Genomic DNA, 23,063 nt, shown 5'->3' on the forward strand with positions numbered 1-23,063 from the left:
CAATCCCACAACTTTTTCTAAGACAGCTTTACTTAACAATAAAATGAAAACGAAAATTTTTACAAAGTATAATTCCTTTAACTATACAAGATTATAACCTTTTAATTCCAAAATCAACAACAGCAGTTTTCAATCTATCTCATATTATCAATCAGTTTTCATAATCTATATGATCTATATTACGTTATATCTTTGCCATGTAGGCTTGAACTTTGCATAAATTGCCTCACCACATTGTTCTGCATACTTTGACAAGTCGCATCCTGCATGCTTTACAAAAGGAAAAACATGACAGCATATAATATGGATTTTCCATGACACTGTTAGTGTCTTTCCTAGAGAAAAAGCTGTCTCTTGTAGGCATAGAAAAGCATCTTTAAACATGATATTTTGTGTTCTGAGTCAGAATCGAGATTTCTTCCAAAACAAGCTTCTTTTACAGATTTAAAAGTTCTTAAGCTCTGGATAATAGGAAGTAGATATGGTATTTTAAGTTGCACTTCAATTTGAAGTTCCCCAATCAATTTTAAAATTTTATTTGCATTATTACCATCCCATCCAACTCCATGATATCCCCTTTTAATTATATAGTGTTTCTTCAACCACAAATCAAAACCATCCCATTCAGTTAAAAGAAATCCTGCTATTTTATCTACTGCTCCAATGAGAAGATGTAGCTCAGGTGGAGCAACTAAATTTTCTAGCACAGTATTTTTATTGGTGTTAAGATATATTAGACGTTTGTTCACAGTGTTATCAAATTCCTTCATGGACAATCTGATAGATCCATTTTTAATATATGCTTCATAACAGGAATCAATATTGTCGATAGTTCTAAGAGTTCCTTTTTCAAACGTACATTCACCACTACACCACAACCAAGCTTTTTTACCTGCGTGTGATGAAAGACCAAATAATACATTAGCACATTTAAGATCAAAAGCAATATAATAGTTTACATCTTCAAGACTGAGTTTCTTAAGTACTAATCTTAGGTTTTCATATTTTTCAGGAATATCTTCAATAATTGCTATAATAAGAACTTTTTGAACGCCACTATTCATAAATTTATTTTCAGACTCTTGTTCTTCAAAAACATTCACAACAACTTTACAAAAGTTAACATCCACCATCTAAATAAACTCGTACAAAACCTACACATGGATTTATACCTCTTTCTTTAACAATATGCAGGATTAAATCAGAAGGATTTTTAATATATACTAAATCTCTTATGATAACTTCATTCTAGTTAGAAATAAATTCAACTTGCTCTACACTATAAAATTCATTTTGTTGTTCTTTAAGATTATCTAGTTTTTTAACAATAATTTCTTCCACATAGTCTCTTCTATTTAATCCAGTTCTAATTGTAGAACAAAGTTTTTTAGTAGCATTATCAGAAAGTTCAAGTGAGACTTGCAGTTCCATGACTGTTTGAATAGAAAGTTATTTACTGCTTCTGTTACTCTTTAAATTGGGAGCTTCAACTCTAATAGAGATAGGCATTCCTCGTATTTTTAGTTTAAAAAATGTCCCTTTTTTTATACCTTTACTCCCCATTTTTTTTTAATAATAGGGCTGGCTATTTGTTCTGCATATTCTCCTAATTTTAAACAGTGACCAATTAAGTTGTCTACAGCAGCAGCTTGTGTACACTGATGAGAGATGCCTCGTCCAATAACAAGAAAACACGTATCGCATACATTTTCAGCTACTTTCAGTTCACTAAATGTTGGAACAGTGACATCCAAACATGGATCAGAAGATCTTCTCTTGTTGGCCCAATCAATCTAAAGCATTTCAGACCATAAACTAACAAAATTCTACTACAACTTTACAGTAAGTTATGCAAAAAGATTTGTTTTTAATAATTTGCTTTAGTTATCTTATAAATCTAAATATATGTTATAAATAATCGATTGTTGTATTTATTGCTAACAATTACATGACCAGGAATAAAAGACTACTCATATAGTACATCCGCACAAAAAAAATTAATTCTTTTACATAACATTGAAAAAGTATACATTTAATTGCTATTAGTATACAAAATACTTTAGCAACTTGAAGTCCCCATGATCCCCTAGAAATATAGCCATTCTTGAAAAGGTATAAATTTTGTTTACAACTACCACATATGACATTAGGAAAACTTAAACTATTTTTATCATAACCATTACATATGTAGAGCTTGATAATATCTTGTATTTAGGTGGTGACATCAGATAGTGACTTAGATCTGGCACTTTTTTCAACCCAACACACTGCACTAACCAAATCACGTAAGAAACTGTTTTCAGACATAATATACTTGGTATTTTTATTTAATGAATTTGCTTGGTGATGTTAATGAAGTGAAATTACGCTAAGAGAACATCCAGACAGGTTTTATTAACGGAGAAGTGCTGTTTGATGTTTCAGCTTATTGAAAAAGTCCTATTTGTAGTCGAGTATACTAAATACACAACATTAACATTTTTAACTAAATTTAAATTTTAGTTTAAATGATTGCCTGGCACATAAAAGAGATCTCGTACATAAAATTCGGAACTTAATTTAACTCTATCTTATTCATTTTCACATTTTATTTGAAAATTGATTTGACAATTTAATTGTCTTAGCAAGTGAAACTAATTTTAACTATGATTAAATCTTTTTACTATAATGATAACAATAACCTATCAGTAAAAAAATTCCAGGTGACACTCCATCAAACCTAAAATGATCTCTGGTTCACAGTGCTACCATAGGGCCAAAGAAGACGTAATGAATTTGAATTTACGTAATTGAATTTTTATACTTTATATGCGGTATTTTTTTAATACTTTTTATGCGGAAACTTTTTTTGCTAAACTCGTGACGTAATGCCCAATTTTACATTGCATGAAACAGCTATGATATATATATATATATATATATATATATATATATATATATATATATATATATATATATATATATATATATATATATATATATATATATGTATGTATGTATATATATATGATTTAAATGTTAACATCTTGTATGAGAGTATATATATATATTGGGTTGGGGAACATATTCGTAGCGTTTTTATCAAAGAATTTTATTTAAGGGAAATTTTTACTTATAATAATAAATTAATCGATTATGTATTCGCCATTGCTGTTTATGACCTCCTCCCACCTCTCGACCAATTTGTCAATGCCTTTCCGCCAAAAATCGCCCGGTCTAGTATCGAAGAAATTATTGACCCAGTTTTTAAGGTCCTCTTCATTATCGAAGGTAACGCTCTTCATATGGTTCGGCAGAGATCGGAAAATATGGTAATCTGTGGGTGCAAGATCTGGAGAATACGGCGGATGCTGAAGGACCTCCCATTCGAGCTCTTGGAGTGTGGCTTTGACGACTTGTGCAACATGGGGTCTGGCGTTGTTGTGAAGGAGTATGGTTTAGCCTTGTCGATGAGTTCTTTTCAGTTGAACAGCTTCATTTACGCGGCGTAGCTGGGCTATGTAGAGCTCCTTGGTGATCGTGACATTCCTATCTAGGATTTCCCAGTGCACCATGCCCTCCCAATCCCACCAAACACATATCATGATCTTCTTTGGATGAAGGTCACGCTTGACTCTGGGCTTTGGCGTATCTCCTGGTGCCACCCATTCCTTCCTTTGCTTCATATTAATGTATAGACACCATTTCTCATCTCCCGTGACGATTCGATACAAAAAGCGCTGTTTATGACCACGTGTTGCTCGATGGCGGGCGAGATGTTGAGAAGCAATTTGAAGGCGATTTTCTTTGTTTACTTCGCTCAACTCGTGAGGTACCCAGGCTCCCAGTTTTTCAGCAAACCCCATTGAATGAAGATGGTTGAGAATCGTTTATTGATCACATTTCATTTTTTCGGCCAATTCACGACTTGTTTGGTGACCGTCCGCCTTTAAAAGTGCTTTGAGACGTTCTTCTTCGAAGTCAGAAGGTCTCCAACTGCAAGGTGTGTCGTCGACGTCAAAATCGCCATTTTTAAACTTTGGAAACCATTTTCGTGCAGTGGACTCACCTATGACACCGTCTCCGTATACGTTGTAAATGTCCCAGGTTGCTTAAGCAGCCTTTTGGCCTCGATGAAAACCGAAGAAAAGTAGGTGTCGAAAATGTTGTTTTTTACCTCCTGGATATTCCATTTTTAAGCCTTAAAAGTAACAAAAAATTAAATTATTTTAAAAGAAGATTAGGACAGTTTTGTAGAGCAGAAAGAGCTCTATCGAATGAATACTTACACTTTGTCAAACAGAAACAAATCGTTGTAAAATAAAATAAAATATAAAAACGCTACGAATATATTCCCCAACCCAATATAAACTACTTTAAAACATCAGATAATACGAATTCTTTCAATACAAAATAATTTATTTGAAACTTTCGCCAGATTATAGGCACCGGTCTCATAAGCATATAATATAATATAATTACAAAAATTGTGATCTTTAAATAACAACAAAAATTTTTTTAAATTTTGACGTCACCTTCATAATGGCTTCTTTTACTGAAGTATGAAAAAAAAAATAAAACCTAGAAATTTGTTTTGACATATTGTCCATTGTCCAAATTAATACCACCGTAAATTGGAGAACATTGATGTTTTTGTATCTCCAAGGTTTCAGAGACTTTTCTTTCAAATTTTTTATCCTCAACTTTAAGTGTTTCTGCCCTATCCCATTCAATATTCTCATCGCAATTTACTTTATGTAAAGCTAATGCAGACTGGTTCAAATTGCCTTCATTCAAAAATTTTTGGTGTTAAACTCTTGTTCTTATTTCAAGTTTCGATTCACCGACATACACTTTGGAGCATTTGCACTTAATTAAATAGGTTCCAGGTTGGCTGTTGCGTGGTAATTTTGATTTATTTCTAGACGTTAATAGCGTTTTTAGGTTAGCATTCGACATAAAACAGTTCTGTAACCTGCTTTCTGAATATACTTCTAAGTCTGGGAGATATAATTAGTATCAATGGTTTGGTATCCATCCTTTTGGTATTGGTCTATCGGTATTGGTATCCATCCTTTTAATTGTTTTGTTGTTATTTCTTGTGGAACAGTGGGATTTATGAGTTGGAGAATTCAGGCCCAATTATATTGTCTTTTATAGTTGTTTTGGCTGAATCTTTTTTACAATACCATGAGGAAAAAGCAATAAAAATGGCAATAACAATGATTCCTTCAATTGATATTAAATCCTTTTATAGATATGTAGATGATGGCCACGCTAGGTTTTGTAACTTAAAACAAGCGGAACAGTTCCAAACAATCCTTAGTAGACAACATCCTTCTTTAAAATATATTATTGAAGTTGAAAACAAAAATAAGATACATAACTATTTGGATATAACTGTTATTAATAATACACATGAAAAATATGAGTTTAAGGTTTACAGGAAAGATGCTATAACCAATATTCAAATCAAACCTCATTCTAATCACGATCCCAAAATTTTAAAGGCAATATTCAAAGGATATATACACAGAGCATACCCAATATGCAGCGAAAACCATTTAAATGATGAGATAAATTTTTTAATTCAAGTGTTTACTGAAAAAAGGTACGATGAAAAAATGCTTAAAGATATTTCTAATCATGTTCGAAAAAAATGTTTAGCAAATAAAAATGAAACTCTATCAAACTCTAATAACCTTCCTACAATTTCTTTACAATAGATACCAATAATATCTCCTACACTTCAAAGAATATTCATAAAAGCTGGTTACAGAACTGTTTTTAAGTCAAATGCTAACCTAAAAACGCTATTAAAATCTTGAAATAAATCAAAATTACCACGCAACCGCCAACCTGGAACCTATTTAATTAAGTGCAAATGCTCCAAAGTGTATGTCGGTGAAACAAAACTTGAAATAAGAAAAAGGGTTCAACAACACCAAAATTTTTTGATTGAAGCCAAGTTAAACCAGTCTGCATTAGCTTTGCATAAAGTAAATAGCGATGAGAATATTGAATGGGATAGGGCAGAAACACTTAAAGTTGAGGATAAAAAATTTACAAGAAAAGTCCGTGGAGCCTTGGAGATAAAAAAAAAAAAAATCAATGTTCTTTAATGTACGGTGGTATTATTTTGGACAATGGACAAAATGTAACAAAATTATATATATATTTATATATATATAAATATAAATATATATATATATATATATATATATATATATATATATATATATATATATATATATATATATATATATATATATATATATATATATATAAATATATATATATATATATATATATATATATATATATATATATATATATATATATATATATATATATATATATATATATATATATATATATATATATATATATATATATATATATATATATATATATATATATATATATATATATATATATATATATATATATATATATATATATATATATATATATATATATATATATATATATATATATATATATATATAGATATGTATATATATATATATATATATATATATATATATATACATATATATTTATATATATATATATATATATATATATAGATGGATAGATATATATATATATGGATATATATTTCTCTCTCTCTCTCTCTCTCTCTCTCTCTCTCTATATATATATATATATATATATATATATATATATATATATATATATATATATATATATATATATATATATATATATATATATATATATATATATATATATATATATATATATATATATATATATATATATATATATATATATATATATATATATATATATATATATATATATATATATATATATATAGGTATATATAGATATATACATATATATATATATATATATATATATATATATATATATATAGATATGTATATATATATATATATATACATATATATTTATATATATATATATATATATATATATATATAGATATATATATAGATATATATACATATATATATATATATATATATATATATATATATATATATATATATATATATATATATATATATATATATATATATATATATATATATATATATATATATATATATATATATATATATATATATATATATATATATATATATATATATATATATATATATATATATATATATATATATATATATATATATATATATATATATATATATATATATATATATATTTATATATATATATATATATATATATTTATATATATATATATATATATAGATCTGAAAGATGCATCTAACTGGTGCATCAATCTTCAAGAAACCCTGTTTGTTGTTTATTCTTTCTCCAACCACTTCACATTTTGTACAGAAATATTTCCCTGTATGTCCAATTGTATTTTGAATAAAACTTTTAGCTGGAAGGTCAAAAACTAATCCACTAATACGAACATTATATTGTTTATTTTCAAAATCAATGCTCTCATTGTACAGTTCATGGCATTCAATAAAAAAATCATTCAGGTATGAAGTTAATAAATCAGGTTTTTTAAATCCATTGAGTATACCGATTTTAATATTGACATGAATCAGCTCGTTCTGCTTTTACTTGTGCTAACACTGTCAATGTTTATAAATGTTTCAAGGATACTGCCACCATCCAAAATATTATTTGTTTCTTGAAGTGATTCTACTATTCCTGATCTGATTCCAAAGTGGTAGTAATTACCTGGAGGAATTTCATGTATCACTTCTTTTTTCTGTAAGAGTTCTTATTAATGCTTTACGAGTTTTTTGCAATAGAGTGAAACATGGATGCCTTCTTAATAACTTTAGTAGTTTATTGGTTGCTCTTTCAGTTAGAGCCTACTCAACCACAAACGTTGCTTACTCTTGTCTAATATTTACTTCTTCATCAATTAAAAACAAAGCAGCTACATCTGATGAATCATCTGGAATAGGTAAAGGTATTTGAGGAAGTAGTGTTTCGAGAGGTGGTGTCTGCATGGGTGGCAATATTGGTCAAGGTGAATCAACTAGTTAATGGAGAGGTACTTCAGTATCTAAACTTTCAAAATTTGCATTACCATTACTTGTGTCTGTATCGGAGTTATGCTCCACTGTAGCTTGCTCTCTGCGATATTTTATTCCCTTGTAGACTTGTGAGCGCTATCGCTTATGAAAATTAATTCTCTTGTTTACATTTGTTGTAAAAATAATATGTCATTGTCATTAATGAAAAATTGCTATATTGACTGATGTAAAATTATATATTTGTAGACAAAGTTTTAACATTGTATAATATATAATTCTAGTTATGTTAAAGTAGTTTAACATAAAAAAAACTATATATAATTCCAGTATATATATCAATACATCAATATATAATTCCAAGTAACAAAACTTATATAAACAATATTAATAAAAGTATTGTTAATCAGACTAACTGATACTGACTATCAGTGTTTGTTTAAAACACTCAGTGTTTGTTTATAACACTATAGTGTTATAAACAGTTATTTACAAATATAAAATTAAAAACCCTAACTCCTCCATAAACGAGCAATATATATTACTTGTGCAATATTTTTTGTTAAAATTTCAAATAATTTAATTTAAAAAAATAAAATAGCACTTCAATGCATGTTTTCTCTTCGTTGAATTATAAAATGTAATGCATAAAACTAATTACAAAATTATGCGCATGAGCCTTAAAGCAACATTTCACGCATTTAACAGAAAAATTTTTGAAATCTGAAAATGAAAAGCTCTGCAGAGAGCTCTACTCGACTATTCATTTAAATGAATAAACTGAAAGTAACATTACGTATTTCAAAAATTTTATTCTTTCCTTAAAAAGACATACTATAGCATAGGGCACATAATTTTCATATAAAAAGTGAAATTGAATCAATATAATACATAGTATACACATATATGTACATAATGAAATTTACTCTTCAATCTACTCTCCAAGCGGAGTTTATTGCAGAGCTCTAAGAGCTCCGCGAGAGCTCATTTTACTCAAAGGGTGATATATTCTTCTCTCTCATGAAATTCTGTTGCAGATTTTGTATCTTTTAATTCTGAATATTTCATAATGATTTTTTTTTTTTTTTTTTTTGCCGTATAATACTATTTACAATGAGAAAAATCGTTTACATACATAATAAATGGCCGGAGCAAGAAGAAGACATACTGTCTTATCACCGAGCCCCGTTAACATTGAAGCCGTCAGTTAATATTACAAATTAAAAACTTTAAACATAAAAGCATATATACATATATACATATATATACACATATGTATACATATATATATATATATATATATATATATATATATATATATATATATATATATATATATATATATATATATATATATATATATATATACACATACACATATATATATATATATACTTCTACAAAGATATTATAAAGCTTATAATAAGATATTAAAATAGCATAAGTTTACAATAACAACATATTTAAATGAAAAATAAAAGTCAGAAGATCCACAAAAAAAAAAAAAAAATAAGTTATGACTTTTTCACAAAAAAAACAAAAAAAAAAAAAGTAGGTGAAAACCTATTCAGTTTATATATTTTTTTTATTATTTTATAATCAAACTTTAAAATAAATATTTTAGATCGAAATTTTTTCCTAATAAGAAACGTTTACATACTATTTTGAATTGTTCAAAAGATATGTTTTGAAGAATGTTATTTTTATTAATTTTTTGAAAAAATTCATTCCATAGAAATGCTCCACGATATTGAATTTGGAATGAACTGAGTTTGAAATGGAATCTTGGAACTACAAAATTATCATTTGAAAAATTTGTGGGGTACTTATGAGAAATTTTAGTAAAGTAAGAGTGAAATATATTAGGCGACAAACCATGTTTAGATTTAAACATGAACAGCATAACTTGATATATGTTGAGTTTATAAACATTGAGTGCATTAAGTTCCATTAAGAAAGGCTCTCCATGAGCAGTTCTCTTAACGCCAAAAATAATTTTGCATGCAATTTTTTGTTTACTATAAATTTTTTTAAGCTTTCCATAGTTGCTACTTCCCCATGCAATATTGCAATAGGATAGATAACTATGGATAAATGAAAAATATATAATTTTTAAAGACTTGATATTAAGAAATGGTTTAACTCTATATAGAACAGAAATATTTTTGGAAATTTTATTTTCAATAGATTTAATATGAGATTTCCATGATATATTTTCATCTAATATTATTCCCAGGAAGTTTACATTTGATTCTCTTTTAATAAATGAATTATTCATAAAGAGATTGGGTAATTTTAGAGGGAGGTGATCACTCTTACTAGGTTTATGAAACAACAAAAATTTAGTTTTCAGTACATTTAATGAAAGTTTATTACAAATAATCCAATCATTAACTTTTATTAGTTCTTCGTTAAATATTTTAAAAAGATCTTTTATATTTTTATTTGAGTAAAAAAGATTAGAGTCGTCAGCAAACAAAATAAGATTTAAAGTCTTTGAAGCTAAATATAAATCGTTAATGTACAACAAGAATAATAGTGGTCCTAGGATGGATCCCTGGGGAACACCACAAGTTATAACTTTGTTTCCTGTTTCATTTTCTTTATACACTATGTATTGTTTCCTGTTTGACAGGTAATTTTTAAACCAGAGTAGGTTATTGTTTAATACTCCATAGAGTTCTAGTTTTTCTATAAGTATGTCATGGTCAACTGTGTCAAATGCTTTTGACAGATCAATAAAAACTCCTAGTGTATAACAATCATTATTGAACCCATCGGATATATAATTTATTAAATCGATTACTGCATGATCCGTTGAATGTTTTTTTTTGAATCCAAATTGTTTATTATACAGTATTTTGTTTTTGGTTAAATATTTATTAAGCCTATCATACATAATACGTTCTAACAATTTTGAAAAGCATGGTAAGACAGAAATAGGTCTATAATTTGACATAATTGTGTTATCGCCAGTTTTAAAAATAGGTGATATTTTAGCAATTTTTAATTTCTCCGGTACAATACCGGATTGTATTGAAAGGTTAAAAATATGAACCAAAGATGGTTCTATGATATCGAAGATTGCTTTAACTACGTTCACGCTAATTTGATCAATGCCAGCGGATTTATTATTTTTCAGACTATTGTACGCATTACGCACCTCAGTTATATTTAAACTAACTTCTTTCATAGATGTATTGGTTGGTTTTATATAGGATTTGAAATTTGTGGTGTTTTTTGGGATTTTACTTGCTAAATTTGGGCCAACTTCAAGGAAATAGTCGTTGAGCTTTTCAACGATGGTTTCTTTATTACTGATCATTTCCCCATCAATTATGAGTTTTTGTGGCAAATTATTGTTAGAACATCTTTTTTTACCAATTATCTGGTTAATCACATTCCAAGTTTTTTGAGTGTTTCCTTGTGTTTTTTTTAGCATCTTAGCGTAATAAATTCTTTTAGAGTGTTTCTTTGTTTTTTCAAATAAACTTTTATAATTTTTGTAATTTATTTCATTTGTGAATGATTTATGTCTTAGATATTTTTCACAAAGTTTTTGTTTTCTCTTAGATGATTTAAGCAAACCTTTGGTCATCCAAGGACTTAAAAGTGATTTTGAATTTATAACTATTTTTTTTAGTGGAAAAGCCAAATCGTAATATTTACAAAACTGCGCCAAAAAAAGATCATACGCCTTATATGCCTCTTGTAATTGTAATATAAGGTCCCAATCAATTTTTTCTGATAAGAGATTTCGAAAGTGCAACAGGGAGTTTTCATTGATCTGTCGCATTTGGATTGTAGATTTTAAAGCAGAATGATTATCAGTTATATTATTTGTAATTAAGAATATTGGGAAATGATCTGTTATGTCAGTTTTGATTATACCAGATTCTAGGAGGCAATTATGAATATTATTAGTAAATATATTATCAAGTAATGTTGATGAAGTGTTAGTTATTCTGGTTGATTTGCTTATTGTTGGAATTATATCATGTTGAATTAAGGTATTTAAAAAGTATTGAACATTTACATTTGAAGAATGATTTAACAAGTTTATATTGTAGTCACCAGTTAAGTAAACGTGTTTCTTTGTTATGTTGGTGTTGCTTAAAAAATTTTTTAAATAAGATTTAAATATTTTAAAATTCCCACCTGGCTTTCTATAAATAGAATTAATGATAATATTTTTGGTTGCTTTATTTGTTATTTCGATGCACAACGACTCACAATCTGTATCATTAACATTGACGTCATTACGCAATATAAAGTTAATAGATTTGTGAATAAAGATACTTACACCGCCACCAACGTGGGTTTTACGAGGTTGATGAATTGATACGTAGTTATTTAATTCATAATTACAATTTTTTTCATTGCTTTCTAACCACGTTTCCGTGAGACTAATTATTTTAAAATCGTGGTTTAGATCATGCAATAATAGTTTTAGATTATCAAAGTTTTTATTAATACTTCGAATGTTTAGATTTAAAATTGAAAAATTATTTATTTTTTTACTAAAAAATTGAGTAGATTCACGTACTGAATAGTATTCACTTACAATGTTTTTTTCATTGAAATAGTCATCAAAGCTGCTATTTTCCTTATTAAAATTAAATAAAAAGTTGTCATCCATTTTGAAAAGAAAAAATAATAAAATAATTTCGTAATCACGAAAATAAGATATTAAAAAATTAAAATACTAGGATATTAAATTACTTTTCTTTGAAGCCCAATCGCGTATGATCAGCTTATCATACGAGATAGATGAGCAAACTTTCCTGCCGCTCGTTCGATTTTCATCTGTTCTTGTAGATTCTTCCTAATTTGCACTGTCTCAGCGCAAAAATCTTCATTGATATAGATATTTTTACCTTTAAGATTAGTGGTCTTTTTAAGAATATCGATTTTATCCTTAAAGTCCAGAAGTTTTATTATTATTGTTCTTGGTTTAACTGAGTTTTTTTGGCCAGTTCTGTGTGCCCTTTCTATTTTAATGCCTTTTAGACCTAAATAATTTTCAAAAATTTTATTTACCTTCATTTCGCTGTCTTTCCAGCTTTCCCCATCGTTTTCTTTAACTCCGTCAATTCTCAGATTGTTCCGCCGTGATCGATCTTCCATTTCTCTTAGTTTGCCTCTAATTTTAATAAATGCCGATTCGTTACTTTGAATTGCGCTTGTTGTTATACACTTCTCTTGTGAATTAACGACAGACCTAATTTTTTCATCTATTAAGTGTTCGTGAAAATTTAGACTCACTTTAATATCTTCAACCTCTTTTTTTATTGTTTTGATCTGTTTACAATTTTCTTTAATATTTGATTCAACAATATCTAATCGCTCGTATAATATTTTTGTGCTACTACTTATAATGTTTAACACATTCTTTTCTTGTTGTTTTATCATGCTTTCAGTTTCTTTTTTAAACTCCTTAAACATTTTTTTCATCATTTTCTCTATTTGATCGATTGTAACTGCCATAATAAATATATCGAGTATATATATATATATATATATAATAATAATAATAAAATAATAATATTATATATTTTATAATAAAATAATATCTAATACGAAATAACTTTTTGGCTTTATAAAAACGTCTTGCTTGCTCAATGTTCAATGTGCGTCCTTTGTCAATTCTTTAAGATCGTACATTCAATGTGTTTTGCTGTCATTATGTACTAATTTTTGAATTCGATTAACAAAATAAAGTGTACTTTATTTTGTTAATCCTATTCAAAAATTGGTACATGTTAATTTCATTATGAATCTAAATAAAATCATTAACAATGACGTTATTAACAGTATAAAAACCTAAAAATTGAACATTCTTTATAAATCCACATTGATTTATTATTCAACTTCTAATATCTTATTAAGAAATTTTTCTACATCTTTTAAAAATTGATGTAAAATATCAAAATCTAAATGAAATACAAAATCTACATACAAATCTTGATCCCAATAAAAATAAGTAAAAAGTTTACGTAGATTTCAAATCATAGGTTCTTACATAAAAAAAATTTGGTTACTTTCTCTGTTTTGGATTTAGAATCGTTTGTAACATTTTGAAAAAAATTTCAATTTGATTTATAGGCTTACGTTGTCCGATCAGTTCGAATATTTATTCTTTTAACTTTGGCAAATTGTTAGTAAATTATTTTTTGACTTGCCATGTTTCTTAAACACAATTCTTTCAATTTTTTAATGTAGTGCGATATTTGAAAACGAAAAAGTCCTTGAAAATAATAAGGAAAACCAATTTCCGACTTTAAATTAGACAATTTATTGTACATTGAAAGTTAATATTTATTTCTTGTAATTTCATTAAAAATCTAAATAAAAATTGTTATTTAAAAAAATTCAAAAAAAACAATTAACAAATAAAGCAATTAAAATAATGTCAACTTGTTCATTTTGATTGTTTTTTACATTTACATATATATAACCAATTTATATATTTATATATATATATATATATATATATATATATATATATATATATATATATATATATATATATATATATATATATATATATATATATATATATATATATATATATATATATATATATATATATATATATATATATATATATATATATATATATATATATATACACATATTTAAAAATACATGTATATAACCAATTTATACTTTTAATTACTCACCTGACTGAGAAGCATAACTTAGAACTGTATAGTTTTAAATTAAAGTAGGGTGGTTGTAGTTAGAAAGAGGCTCTAGGTACACAAACTTTTATATATACATATATATATATATATATATGTATATATATATATATATATATATATATATATATATATATATATATATATATATATATATATATATATATATATATATATATATATATATATATATATATATATATATATATATATATATATATATATATATATATATATATATATATATATATATATATGTATATATGTATATATATATATAAATATATATATATTTATTTATAGGTTTCTATATTATTAAATTACATTATTACTACTATATCAATGTGTGTAAATTAGGTAAGTGTATTCAGCAAATAGAGTGCTGAATGTTCATAAGGAAGCAAGCAATAATGAATTAGTAGAAACTCTTACTAAATTTCTTAGACTGTTTGTTTCACATTAAGCAGCTTCATCAGAAAGAATATCTAAATACTAAAAAATTAAAATTAAAAAAAAAAAAATTCTAACTTTTGCAACTGCAAACAACCATATAATTAAGCATTGTTAAGCATTGTTATGCATATATAACCAATTAAAAAAATGTCAATTTATAGATTTCTTTTGTTATTAATGTCAATTCATTGATTTATTTTGTTTTTTTACATACTTAAAAAAAAGTTGTATTCTTTTTTCATTTTTTCAAAGGGGATCGGCTATGAATATTTTATAAAATAAATAAAAATGATGATACATGTTGATTTCTTCTGTAATGGTAGTTTTATTATTATTTTTTTTTTTTTGCTTCTTCCAATAGAAATAAAAATTCTTCTATAGTTAGTGTGCTACATTTGGTACCAAACAAGCCATTTTTTCTAATAATCTAAAACAATTGCATGAAATTGTTATTACATTAAAATTAAACGGTCAAAACATATTACATAAAGTTAACACATATATTATAAAATGCTAAAAATAATTTTATAATATATGTGTTAACTTTTATAATAAAAGATACTAATTTCAATATAATGATGAAAAATAATATCAATAGTTTCTAGTTTTATTAATAGTATAAAAAAATTTAAAAATTTATGTTGATTTGAGTAAAAATTAATATCGATTTTTAATTTATATCTTTATTTACAGTTCATTAAGTATAAAAGAATATCATGAATCAGCATTTTTTTTATATTAAAAGATCATTTTTAATAAAAAAGATTATTTTCACACAAAAATTATCAAAGGTTGACAAAACAAACCGATTAGTAAAGACAAGATGTAATCTAACTTAATATAACCTAACCTAACCTAAGCTGAGCGTTTTATTTGACTGCTCTACAATCATCAGCTATAATAATTTAAAAATCTCTGCACTCGAGAGCCAATACTGTCCTATTTGACGCCATTATTTAAACTTAGCATTATGTCATTTATGGATGATCCCTAATCTTTAAACAACCTCAAAAAAAATAATCTGCAAAATGTAAATCTGACAATCTACCTTGTGATCTTGGTTTCTAACAAAAAAATTGTGATCTTGGTTTCTAACAAAAAAATTGATTTAAAATGGCTGACTTTAAAGGTATGTAAAGATTGTCCAGGATCCAGATGAAGCACTATCATCTACCAAAAGCACAATACCAACTTCCTCATTTAAATAAAGATTATATTGACGTTTGTTGTGCAAGATATATATATATTTACAACAAAGTTTGGTCTACATTCTAAAGTCTACTTTATTTGTTTATCTACAAATAATAGACAGGATTTAGAAATTCGCATTAGTTTAAAAAAGATTGATAAAATGATTAACATGGCTTACTGTCATTTGATTACTTAACAATAACGAATAAGGCAAATAAAGAGCTATTACTACCTTTTCTGAATGATGGCACAAAAATGTGTTTAACTAAAAAATTTCTTAGAACCGCTATAATGGCAAAAATGATTTATTTCTACGTGGTAGTTATATGGGTCTTAAAATAACATCTATTATAAAAAGATTTTTATAATTTTTATAATATTCTTACCTAAAGTAATTCGAAATTGAATAAATAAGTTAAGCAAATATGACAGTGCATAATAATTTAATTATAATCTACCTCTTTTCTGTGTCATATTTAAATTAATGTTTTAGCATATACTTCCTACAGAAAAAGATTCTATAGGAAGTATATGTTAAACAACATATACTTCCTATAGATCCTTTTTCTAAAGTCTTGATTAAAATGGTTTATTTTTTATAAATAAGTTATTTTGTTTAATCAAGGTAGCTATTATTAGTTATTGGTAAATTATTACTAGCGATTATTTATACGAACAGATCTATAAATTTTATACAAATTAGTACGGATCCAAAAAGCACATACGCATTTAAAAAAAGGAAGTGCCCAATCATGATATGATATTAAAATAATCTCAAAACTATCTCGAGCTATTTTATTTAGGTTATTAACGTCATTATGATATTATAACTTTGGGATTGAGAAATAAGTTGTAATGAAATTTTATATAATAGTCATAAACCATAGTAAAAACTTTTTTTCGTGTCCAAATAGTATATTTTAGTTTATGAACTTATGTCAACATATTATTCTGATATCAAATGCTTATCATGCTACAATATGAATTACAAGTTGCTTACATTTATACTAATTTGTGGAAAAACGACTTACAAGAGTAAATAATTCTTTTTCAAGATGTTTTGCAAAACAGCGAAAACAAAAAAAGTATAAAAAATGGTATGACCAAGTAATTGAAACTTTAAACTCATTTTACAGTTAGTTAAAGTTTAAAAACTAAACTGAATTAAAAGCAGTAAAAATAATTTGAAAAAGATATGACTTATTTATAATGCGAAAGTGTTGCAGAATATATGTTATATATATATATATATATATATATATATATATATATATATATATATATATATATATATATATATATATATATATATATATATATATATATATATATATATATATATATATATATATATATATATATATATATATATATATATATATATATATATATATATATATATATATATATATATATATATATATATATATATATATATATATATATATATATATATATATATATATATATATATATATATATATATATACTTTGCTTCTTTTTTGTAAAAACAATAACTTTTCTTGATTTATATTTTAGTTTTTATACGGTTTATATTTTACTACTTTTACCAAAAAGCACATACGCATTTAAAAAAAGGAAGTGCCCAATCATGATATGATATTAAAATAATCTCAAAACTATCTCGAGCTATTTTATTTAGGTTATTAACGTCATTATGATATTATAACTTTGGGATTGAGAAATAAGTTGTAATGAAATTTTATATAATAGTCATAAACCATAGTAAAAACTTTTTTTCGTGTCCAAATAGTATATTTTAGTTTATGAACTTATGTCAACATATTATTCTGATATCAAATGCTTATCATGCTACAATATGAATTACAAGTTGCTTACATTTATACTAATTTGTGGAAAAACGACTTACAAGAGTAAATAATTCTTTTTCAAGATGTTTTGCAAAACAGCGAAAACAAAAAAAGTATAAAAAATGGTATGACCAAGTAATTGAAACTTTAAACTCATTTTACAGTTAGTTAAAGTTTAAAAACTAAACTGAATTAAAAGCAGTAAAAATAATTTGAAAAAGATATGACTTATTTATAATGCGAAAGTGTTGCAGAATATATGTTATATATATATATATATATATATATATATATATATATATATATATATATATATATATATATATATATATATATATATATATATATATATATATATATATATATATATATATATATATATATATATATATATATATATATATATATATATATATATATATATATATATATATATATATATATATATATATATATATATATATATATATATATATATATATATATATATATATATATATATATATATATATATATATATATATATATATATATATATATATATATATATATATATACTTTGCTTCTTTTTTGTAAAAACAATAACTTTTCTTGATTTATATTTTAGTTTTTATACGGTTTATATTTTACTACTTTTTAAAAAAACCCAAAAGACACCATTTAAGATAACGATTTTAAATAACATGTTATTTGGTGATTGTTTGTACAAAAGTTCGAACAGCACCAGTTGCTTTAAAAGAGTTTGAAGATTTTTAATGAATAATACGACATGCATGTTGAATTATCAAAATCATGCTATGTATGTATTTGGATAAGTGGGCCAAATCTCTCTTTTTCCTCATTGCGGTAATGTGCTCTAGTCTGAGACAATAAGTTGATCAAATTGGTTAAATGAGTTTCGTTCCTATGTGTTTTACTTTAACATATATTTTTTGACATCATTTTATTAATTTAATTTATGTTTATATAATATATTTAGAGATTATATCATTAAATAAAATACATTTAAAAGTTATTATTTTAAAAATAGAACATAGAAATTCATTTAATAAATAAGAAGTCAATTTTGTTTTATAGTAACACAATAGATTAATATTATTATTATTATCAGTGATCAAAAAAAAAAATACAATAAATCTGTTTATAGTTTGCTAAAGACGTGCGACATCAGGCTCCTTTATGCTGACGAAAAAAATACAAAGAAGTAACAGACAAAGCAGCAAAAAAAGCATTGATTGATGGAGCGTTCACTCCTGCTTGGAAAGCGCATTCCATGAGACTACTACTCAATTTAAAAAAAGTTTTTTCGTTCTTTACAATATCATATAAACTGGCATTCTTGTTTTTGGTTATGCCCTCTTCAAATATACTTGATTTTACTGTTTAAAAGTTTAGACTGGAAAAAAAATATTGACAAGTTTGAGGAGACGCATGATTTTAAATTGATCGATAAAGTCTGCTCTCTTACGACGTTCTTCAAGATTTGTTAGACCAAGCTATTGTAGTCAATTTTTGTTTCACATCGGCTTAATAGATAATATTGTTTTTGTTGCTTGATGTTGGACTTGCTCATTGACAGCCAGGTGGGATTTGAAAAGCTGCGACCTACATTAAACTAGTACATTAAACTAAAGGTCGGGGGCAAAAAATAAACAATCTGCGCTATAAATAAAACCTGCAACTGCAAAATGTTTTTTTGAGTCGCCCTACCATTCTATTTACAATTGATGTGACTGACTCTACTTGTGGTCTGACGTTAAGGTCATTTAAGATTGGATAACGCGTGTCGTCAACGTTGACCAATGAGTAACCTCGCGTCGACTCGACACATGCACAGCCAATATGCACAACATTGCATTTTTCAATGTTAAAATGCATGAACCAAATGTGTGACCATTCCACTGCTATGTCAACGTCAGGTTTAAGAGTGATGCTGTAGAACTCGTTTTTAATAATGCTAATATTTTTACTCTCGTTAGCATACAGTATCATATGATGACTGATGTTATCCGGCAGGTCATTAATTAAGATTACGAAAAGCAATGGTTACAAGACCAAACTTGATGGCACGTAACAAATGACCGCTTGCCATTTAGATGTGAATGGCTAGCGGTCATTAGTTACGTGCCTTTAAGATGTGCTGTTGATGACCACTCGTTGACTTCAAGCGCTTAATCAAGCTGAGATCCAATCCAAGAGCGCGCCTTGAATACCGTAGGCTATAGCATGCATATGAGGAAGGCAATTATATAGCACTTTCTCAAACGCTTTCGCAAATTCTGTGTATATGACGTATTCACAATTAGGAAAATATTTTATTTATGAACGAGCACTTGTAGATAAGCAAGGTAGGTAAGACAAAGGTAGCTGCACATTTACTTGATCAAGATGGTTGAGGTACTTTTAATAATAACATGTTATTTAAAATCGTTATCTTAAATGGTGTCTTTTGGGTTTTTTTAAAAAGTAGTAAAATATAAACCGTATAAAAACTAAAATATAAATCAAGAAAAGGTATTGTTTTTACAAAAAAGAAGCAAAGTATATATATATATATATATATATATATATATATATATATATATATATATATATATACCATATATTCTGCAACACTTTCGCATTATAAGGTAGCTGCACATTTACTTGATCAAGATGGTTGAGGTACTTTTGTACTACATTGATAGAAATACTTGTTGAGTCAACAACACAAACTGCTTCAGTACCTCTTTCAAGAGCCGGGATTGGACCTTCGAGCTCCAAAACAAAAACCGAACGCTATTCAACAGTGAGCATATATTGCAGGTATTGATGTTACTATTTATTTTTTCTAGATATGTGATCGTGTTGCTGACCCTCTTTTTGCTTTGTAAATGTGCATGTAAACGTTTAGGGTTGCTTTTAGACTCTCTAGTGAGTTTCTCTTTGTAGTTATAAATGGCAGATTTTACCATTATAGCAACAGTTTTGCATGCGATGCGATGTAATTCTTTGAGTAATTTAGGCATATCGCGACCTGCATTAATGTACGTACCCCAAGAGGCGCATTTAGCCTTGACCACCTCAATATGATTTGGTGTTACCCTTAAAACCTTTTTCTCAGTAAAGGGAGTAGTTGTTGATAGAATGATTAAAGTTTGATTGCTTCACGCTTACTAATAGCTGGTAGTTATAGTTTGCATTTAGACCAATGAATTTTGTTCCCAGTATACAGCTGAAGTGTGCGAGGATGTTGCTGCGTAGTTTGCTCGACCTTAAAAAAGTCGAGGTTGCAGCAGCATAGTACGTAAGTCGTCAAGACAAGCACCAGCTAGTTTACTTTCGATAAAGCAGTATGCCCTGCCTATTGGAGTGTTACTGAGAGAACCACATTTTTCGATGAAAAGAGCACGGTCAGGCTCAGTTGTTGTTATCAGATCAAAGGTGCTTGTGGGCTCGACGTATTGAGTACTACGGTGCGTTGGGAAAGTGATAGGGTGAATTAGGTGACATACATCAAGGCAATTTATGAAGCTGATATTACCCGGACGCTCATCTCTCACGTGTGCAACTGTTGCAATGCTGCAGTTAACTTCAAAAGACTCATAAGATGTATGGCTAAAATTTAAATCTCCATATAGTAGCATTTTCGGGCAGTTTATATTAGGCGCCATCTGGCGAGCGGTGGTGATTGATGTGATACACTGAGTATAAACCTGTTCAATAAGGTCGTGAGGGGCGACAGGAGTTAAAACAATTCTTTTCTGATTTTTCTTATTTGCCTAATTTGCTTTGTTGATGTTGAGTTGAGCTGAGTTAAAATACTAAATGTTACATTCAAAATTTTTGATTAGTATTAAAATAGATTGATTTATTAAAGGTTGATACTGTTATTATTATATAAATATACGCATATATACATGTATATATACATGTATATATATATATATATATATATATATATATATATATATATATATATATATATATATATATATATATATATATATATATATATATATATATATATATATATATATATATATATATATATATATATATATATATATATATATATATATATATATATATATATATATATATATGTGCGTATATTTATATAATAATAATAGTATCAAACTGCAAATTATAAATTTATTTTATTTCTAATCAAAAATTATAAATGTAACATTTAATATTTAAACTCAACTCAACATCTAATAAACTAAGCAAATTAGGCAAATAAGAAAAATCACTACCAAACTCGCCATGCTTGGCCCCCCCATCAACGTCATTACTGGCCCACCATCGGCCGTCAAGCAAGGTTTAATCCAAATCTTACTCACCATTTAAGACATGGTTCATGCATGGCAGTCGTTTTTCGAACGGCGTTTAGCCGATGCTTTGCCATTGCCTTTTTTTATACTACTTTTGGTTTATTTTATTTGTTTTTAACCTTTATTTCAATTTTATAAATAGTCAATACTTTAACAAATGCGAGATTTCAACTTTTGGGAGACAAATGCAAGAATTTAACTTAGAGATTTTGAAGTAAAACAGTTCAAGAAGAAAAAGGTGAAGCGGGGTGATATTTACCTACCTAAAAATGTTGCACAGATGATATAAAATGGAATGTGGGATATGTTAAACTATAAATAATAAAGTTATTGTTCATATATATATATATATGAACAATAACTCATGCTCTAGTCATCCTAAGCAATTGATAAAATAATGGTCTTTGAGTAAACAAGTATGTGTAAATCCCAAGGTGTATTGATGGCTGTCATGACTAAAAATGTCATATAATATAAAATGATAAAATAAAAAAATAAAAAGATGGTAATCAATAATGGTACGGGCAACCTAAAAAGAAAAAACAACTCGTGTGTGACTCTACGAAGTTCAAA

At 26.3% G+C, this 23,063-nt stretch overlaps 1 protein-coding gene across 1 annotated transcript; it reads right to left on the bottom strand.

The window, feature by feature from the left end:
• Window positions 1-12,743: 12,743 nt before the first annotated feature.
• On the bottom strand, window positions 12,744-13,481 carry LOC136089585 (uncharacterized). Its single transcript, XM_065815638.1, has one exon. It carries the CDS (start codon window positions 13,479-13,481, stop codon window positions 12,744-12,746), a length of 738 nt encoding a protein of 245 aa, XP_065671710.1.
• Between the last annotated feature and the right edge of the window lie 9,582 nt (window positions 13,482-23,063).

This window comes from Hydra vulgaris, chromosome 13, assembly GCF_038396675.1.
Source record: "Hydra vulgaris chromosome 13, alternate assembly HydraT2T_AEP".
Taxonomy (NCBI): Eukaryota; Metazoa; Cnidaria; class Hydrozoa; order Anthoathecata; family Hydridae; genus Hydra; species Hydra vulgaris.